We start from the raw sequence: 7,428 nt of genomic DNA, 5'->3' as shown, positions 1-7,428 counted from the left end.
ATTTTATATAATTTAAATTTTATTAAATAAAAAATTAATAAAAAATCATTAAATTTATTTAAAATTTATATTAACAATATTTAAGACAAAAAATATTCTCACATCATTTTTATTTAATTAATAATTAAGAACTAAATTTTTTTTATAATTTTAATATATTTTCATATTTAAAATATCATGATATATTAAAATCATTTCAACCCAAAAATATTATAAACTCAAATTATAAATAAAGTATTGATTATTTAATATAAAAATATAATTATATATTATTAATATATATATACAAATATATTTTATATTTATATATTAATATATTTTTTTGGTGGGGCGGGTCTGTCCAAACCCAAAACTCACCCAAAACCCGTATATGAACCCGCTTCGCCGGACCAAATTCGATGCGGGGCCGGGTTTAGCCCTGATTGCCATCCTACTTTTAACAAGAAAAAAAACACCAAAGCCGATAATACACAGTTTCTTCCACTTCGCTTACTGTGTTTGGATCACGGGAATTGGACGGGATTTGGTGGGGATAATACCGTTTCACTGTTTGGCAACTTGGGATTTCAAAACGGGATTGGTATTTGGTGGGATTTGATGGGATTTCAATTAGTTATGTGAAATCTTGACAAAATTGGTCGGATTTCACGGGATTTGAGTTTATAAAGTAATAAAATTATTTTTAATAATAAATTCATATACTTTACTTATATATTTTAAATTTTTTTTATAATTTTTTATAAAATATCATTTATCCAAAATTTATAATATCAAATTCTAAAATATATTTTAACTTTTTGCCAAACACAAAATGAAATTTCAATTCCATGGATTTTAAAATCCAAAATTTCATTTTTTTTAGATATTCAAACTTTAATCTTCTCTCTTACTACTTGCACACAACAAAAAAATCTGCCGTAAAAAATTTCACATATCATCGCCATCGGTACTTCAGTCGGCGTTCGCCGCCTCCGTTTCTCAGACGATCGTGACGTACGTGAGTACTTAAGTTTATCATTTTTTCGAAGCATTTTGTACTTGGCAATCATTCGTTTCTTGTCCGCTGGGTTTCGGAGCTTAATTTTTACGGTTCCGACAGCCTTTTGGATGATTTATTGTATATGGGTGTTCTGATAACGAATATATATGCATTCTTTGTGAAATTTTAGGTGCTTTGACTCGAATTGCAGTTTTAGGATTTGGAATAAACGCTGGAATTTGTATTGCATTCGAAGAATTTGGAAAAACAGTGCGGAGTATTGGGTTGATAGGATTTCCAATTCGTGGTTTAGATAGTTGTTTGAATCATACAGAGGTGGCATTTAGAGGGATTTGTGAAACATCTTGGATTATTTTCTTTTGGGGAAGTTGTGCTGATCTAAAATTACTGTCAAATTCGAGACTGGGGAGGGGTTGGGATACAAGCCTCGCTGTCTCCCTAAATCCGTTGATAAAATCTATTCAGGCACATAGAAGCTACCCCTCGGGACCACCGTCCATGGCGGAGCAACCCACCATTGGAACTGGTGACCGCATCAAGCTGAACGTGGGCGGCAAGCTCTTCGAGACCACCGTCTCAACCATTCGATCCGGCGGCCCCGACTCCCTATTATTCGCACTATCGAACAGGTTAATCAACGAAGAGATCTTTATCGACCGTGACCCAGAGATATTTTCAGTCTTACTGTCCCTCCTCCGGTCTAACCGTCTCCCTTCCACCGCTAAACGCTTCTCCAACGAGGAGCTAATTGACGAGGCACTTTACTACGGCATCGAATCTCAACTCAAGTCCGCACTCGCGCCCACTCAACTCAATGGCATCGACGTCTCTTTGGTCAACACCGTTAGGCCCTCTTCCGAAGCTGTCGTCTCAGACTTTAACGCCAACGACTCTGATGGATCGCTTTGGGTCGCTCATGGCGGGCAGATATCGGTTTACGATTGGAATCTGAGCCACACCGCTACTGTTCGGACGCATTTAGACTACATCACCTCAGTGAAGCGGGTCCGACCGGAGATTGCTGCCGTCAGTTCCTTATCTGGGTGGGGTTTACATCTTTACAACATGGCGAATGGAAGCCGAGTCGATTCGTTCGAGTGGGTCGACCCGACCGATGTCAGGATATACAAGGCCCGTGTCCACGCGATTGTTGACTCGGAGGATTCAATCTACGCCTCCTATGAGTGTCATCATGGAGAGAATTGTGTTCTGAGGATAGATAAATCAGCTATGAAAATTTCCTCCGAGATTGGGAGAATGTCAGGAAATTCAGCAAAAAACGTGGTTCCAGGAAAGCTTGCATTTTTATCAGAGATGGGGATTTTGATCGGGAGCTCTGTTACCTCAGGTGCATTCGGCTACTCAGGTTATATCAGGATATGGGACCCGAGAACCCGAGATGTGGTTTGGGAGACGAATGAACCAGGGTCAGGTCGAAGCAGCAGATTTGGTGACTCATTTGCCGATGTGGCCGTAGATTACGATAGACTGTCACTGTTCAAACTCTGCTCGAAATCTGGCGATCTTGGGGTAGCAGATTTACGCAAATTAAGCGATGATCCATGGGTTTATTTGAAAGAGAAGAACCTGAGTATGCGGAATGTAGGAGGAAGTGGTGGTGGGAATTTTGTGATCTGTTGTTATAGGAAGCAAGTTTTTGTGGGGAGAGAGGGGGAGCTAGAGGTGTGGTCAAGAACTATGGCCGATGAAGATGAAGGAACTGCCAATGAGGAGTCGTATAGAAGGAATTATGTGGATAAAGCAGAGAACTCCGAAAGAGGGATCATAAAGAAAATCGAGGGTGGCGGCGATAGGCTTTTCGTGACTCGAGAAAATGTCGAGGGGATTGAGGTTTGGCAAAGTTCTTACAACTCTGGTGTCGTCTCAGTTATTTGATAATGATCGTTTGTGCCGAGGTGTTAGGTTACAGTGGATACGATAGAGCCCCTCTCGGTCACATTTGTGTTTTTTTTCATGATATTGGTTCCATAGCAGAAATTGTTGGAGTTTGCAAGGTTCTAGTGAGAGGATCCTCTACCCCGGATGTACAATCTCCCTGGTCTTATGATTCAAATTACAAAGGAAATTGATAGTAGTCCTTGGCCCCTTTGAAGAACTTAACTGGTTCTTGTGTCTTCCTTTATTTTTATCAACACAAAATTCAAGACTCGCAGGTTAGTTTAAAGTCATGTCCATTCAAATACTGAAATTCAGAAGCATTGCAAAGTTAATTTTCAGGGTGATCGACCACCATAAGCTCATTTTGTTTTAAGATGTTTGTTGTCGGTTCATTTTACATTAGATTTCTGGAGTTAACTTATTTACTGCCGTAACATAATTGTATTAATTCTTCGAAAAACTCATTTTATCCTGGTGTATGTGTTTGTCTATGTATCTACAGACTATACATAGCATGTAACTGTTTGTGACATAGACTACTTAATTAGAGTTATGTGGCCGTTCATATATTGAAAAATGAGTAGTGTCATTGCATGCATGCATATAATGAGGGATTTCTAGAGTAGGACGAGAATAGTTTTGTAGAGTAGAGGAACTGTTCAAACCAGAATTCCTGAAGATGAAGTTTATATAACAATCATTTAGATTATGGAATCTATCTGATACTTCGTCACAAGTTTTTATTAAGCTATACTAAAGCAATAACTTCTTCATCTCACTTGTTGATGACAAATTTTCGTTTTCCTCCTTGGTTGATTGCAGTGCTATGTACATCTATAATTTGACCATTCCGACCTTGCGAATTCGTCCCCATGCTTGATATACTTTCCTTTGCTTTGAGTGTGGGGGGTTTTTCATCGAAACGAGGGGCCTGTGATAAATCCATGTATATAAGACATTATCGTCTTCTTTGAACTATTTACAGTTTCATACTTTTTTTTTTGATTTCTTGCTAAAAAAACCCAATATCTTGGAAGGAATGTAGCTTTGAAGAGAAACATGAAATTGAAGATAACAATGTCGATACCCACCTCGTTTTTTTTTTTTTACAGAGCTGTAACTGTTTCTCAAATTTTTTGATTGTGGATGTTCGATTTTTTTTAAAAAAAATTGAGACTGAAAATTGTTGTTTTTAAACCGAAAATAGATTAACCTTTTTTTGTGTGACGTGGGAACCCGCAGCCGCTATTTTTCGGTGCGCTCTGGATAAACCACGGACGAACGCAATAGCCTGCAAACTACGCTAGTCAGGTAAACCACATTGGGCAAACCTTTTGTGACAGGCTAGTCCAAAAAGGTGTTATATTAACCTTTTTTTTTTGGAAATGAAACCCGGTTTTAACCTACTAAGAAATGAGAGTGATCATAAAAATGGTGAATGAGCACTCAACTTTTATAATTCGATTTTTGAAAATATATATGTTATAGTTTCAAAAAGGAAATATGTTCTTAAATTTATTTTTATAATTGCCTCTGTAATTTTTAACTCATCATGGGTATTTTGGTCATTTAGAGATAATGAACAAAATTAATCAACTAGTTTAAATCATATCAAACCTCATATAATATATCTCGCTACATTATTTATCCGTAACTTTCATTTTTTAATCACATTTTTTATATATCTTTAACTTATCCTATCCACGAACCAAGTGGAGTTATATATCTTTGAAAAAAAACTTTTTGATTTCCCACCATGTTGTTTCGAAATTATAATGTTTTATGGCAAATTTTGTTGCGAAGGAAGGTTTCACGACTGATGCTTCTTGTTAACTCCTTCTGGTACTCGAATTATTTGTAGGGTCAAATTCTCGACTTAAATCTTCCCACTCAGAAAATTGGACCCTATCAACAAAAATAAATGGAAAACCTCGAAACATAAAATCAATCTTGGAGATGTATTGATGCGGGAAGAATACAATTTACAGTGAACCAAAGACTTGATATCAGTCACTTGTCATACTAGCACATAGCACCATGTAATAATTTTTCCTTGTTCTTTATTTTAATAACAATTCAGAGCATGATTGGTACGTTGGAAAGGAATAAGGTAGGAATGAAATCGATTTTGGAATGAAATGAGATTAGGAATGAAATAGTTGTTTTATTTCATTCCAACGACTGATACTATTGAAATGAAGAAGGAATGAAATGAAATAATTTTTAATAAAAAAAATCATATTTTAACTACATGTATCAAAATAATAGTAATTCATAAGCTTTTTATTATTATTAATATTTAAGATGTATCAATTATTATAAAATTATCATTATATAGTTTAACTCATTTAAATTTTTATTTTATAATAATAATTTTTATGTTATTATAATAATAAGATACAATTATAATATTATTTTTTAATTTTTATAATAGATAAATAATATTAATTATTATTTTCAAAAAAATATTAAATAATATTATTATTTTTGTAATAAATAAATAATAATATTTTTTTATTAATACTTTCATAAATAATAATAATAAATAAATCATAATACTAATAATCAATATTACAAAAATATTATTATTAATATAATAATAAAATAATAACATAATTATTTTTATATATATTATAATATATTGTTATAATTATATAAGTAAATATTAGTTTAAATAATTTAAATATGGAAAAGATTGCATATAAATATGGAAATGAGATATGGGAAATGGATGGAATGGTCATTCTCATCATCTCATGTTCACGGGAATAGACATTTCAATGGGAATGGACATTTTCATTCCAATGTCAAACCAATCATGTGTATAAGGAATGAGATGAGAATGCTCATTCCATTTCCACTTTATTTCCTTGTAACAAGCATGTTCTCAGTGTAATAAAACCGTTCGTTGATTCACAAGAGTAAGATAAATTACTCATTAAGAAGCAATTTCAGTTTTTAAACTTGCTTTTGTATGCAACAAGCCAACAACTTGGAACTAATAATACTATTAGACACCACTGGTTCATGGATTGAACGACGATGAATGAATAATATACAAATGATAAATCAATATATATAATTGGATTAGATAATGGTGAATGCCACTAATTTTTGGAAGAACTTGAACTAAATATTTGACAAAGCACGAATGACTAATAAATCAACGTGTTATCTTTCATATTAACCGGTGTTTACAATCTTATTAGTTTTCATTAATAATATTCTCCATTGACTTCTTAAAGAAATATTTGAATTTTAAATAAAATCTATGAGCAAATTGGTGATAAATCCCCAAATCCAAACTTGACTTTGTCCTAGGTCCCTACCCATAAGATTCTTTGCAATAGCTCCCTAGGACCACAAAACTTGAATATTTAATTGTTTAATTCTTGTACTGGATTTATGCTTTTTATGCTTAAAATTTAAAAACTTTATGCTAAAATCTGAAGATTTTGTGCTTATTCATGGTACAAAGAATTATCCGTAAAAAATGGTATCAAAGCCTTAGGCTAATTATTCAGACATAATATTATTTGTTAATTCATGTTTTTCTTTGTTGAGGAGAAGATTTTTTTAAAAGATGACTTCAAACGAAGGTTTGAATCAAGAGGATTTTATTCATATGAAATCCTATAAACAAGTTAATCTATTCACAATAGATTACTTACAACAGGTTGTGATTAATGCTCTTAATTTTGAAGAGATAAAGAAAAATGATTTCTAACTCTCAATTTTTAGAGATTACCCCAGATTCCTCTAAACTCTCCGGAGATCTTAGAGAAATTTAAAATACGATACAATATTGCAGCAATCAGCTGTATGAAATACCTCGGCAAATTGAAGAAATCCTTAAGAAATAAGAAAAAATTCTTGGAAACCTAAAGGATCTTCAAAATAAAATCATAAATCTAGAACACACTTCGGGTTCTAGAAAAGGAAATACAGGAGGAAGGTTACCACTCTCATTTGGTACCTGATAAGTATGTTTAGTATGCATTAGTTTATAGCATTTCATGTTTAGTTTGCATGCATTTAAGTGATTTTCGTAAGTTTTGTTAGCATTTTATGTTATGTGTTTGATTTGGATTCACCTGGTTGAATTTTGTAGGAAATGAAAGAAAATTTGGGATTTCTGTGCGTCCAAGCCGCGCGCGCGCGAGAAAGAGTCTCGCGCGTGCGCAGAAGGAAAAGTCAGAGGTTTCCAGGGCAAGGTGCGCGCGCGCGAGCTCTTTCCTCGCACGCGCGCGAGGCATTTGAAGTCACTGTTCTTTTAAGCTGCGCGCGCGCGAGACTGCTTAGGCGCGCGCGCGCGTGTCCGTGACCTAGTTTTCGAATTTAATATTATTTTGAAAGAATTTTATTGGGCGCGGTCATATATATAGAATTTGGATGCCTTTGTTAAGGACTTTTGGATCTTTTTGGAGTACGGGAAAAGCTTGCGGCGGCTAGGGAGCAAAGTTCTTCAGATTTTCTTTTATTCTAGTATTTTTTTACTTTATGTTTTAAAACTTGGATTATTGAATCAT

The 7,428-nt window shown here is 34.2% G+C and overlaps 1 protein-coding gene across 3 annotated transcripts; it reads left to right on the top strand.

The window, feature by feature from the left end:
- Nucleotides 1–871: 871 nt before the first annotated feature.
- Nucleotides 872–3,440, top strand: LOC140894786 (protein ENDOPLASMIC RETICULUM-ARRESTED PEN3). Of its 3 annotated transcripts, none has more exons than XM_073303410.1 (2): nucleotides 872–997; nucleotides 1,170–3,438. In XM_073303410.1, the coding sequence occupies exon 2, from the start codon at nucleotides 1,499–1,501 to the stop codon at nucleotides 2,894–2,896; it is 1,398 nt and encodes a 465-aa protein (XP_073159511.1). In that variant the 5' UTR covers nucleotides 872–997; nucleotides 1,170–1,498; the 3' UTR covers nucleotides 2,897–3,438. The 3 variants fall into 3 exon arrangements, with proteins under 3 accessions (XP_073159511.1, XP_073159510.1, XP_073159512.1); XM_073303409.1 differs by having other exon boundaries at nucleotides 874–993; XM_073303411.1 differs by having other exon boundaries at nucleotides 927–988; nucleotides 1,170–3,440.
- Nucleotides 3,441–7,428: the final 3,988 nt, after the last annotated feature.

Source organism: Henckelia pumila, chromosome 4 (assembly GCF_033568475.1).
Source record: "Henckelia pumila isolate YLH828 chromosome 4, ASM3356847v2, whole genome shotgun sequence".
NCBI lineage: Eukaryota > Viridiplantae > Streptophyta > Magnoliopsida > Lamiales > Gesneriaceae > Henckelia > Henckelia pumila.
This window is presented reverse-complemented; position numbering and strand designations above follow the sequence as displayed.

Excerpts from the sequence above, each read along its gene's own strand:
- LOC140894786 (XM_073303411.1), top strand. The coding sequence starts at position 1,499 with ATGGCGGAGCAACCCACCATTGGAACTGGTGACCGCATCAAGCTGAAC.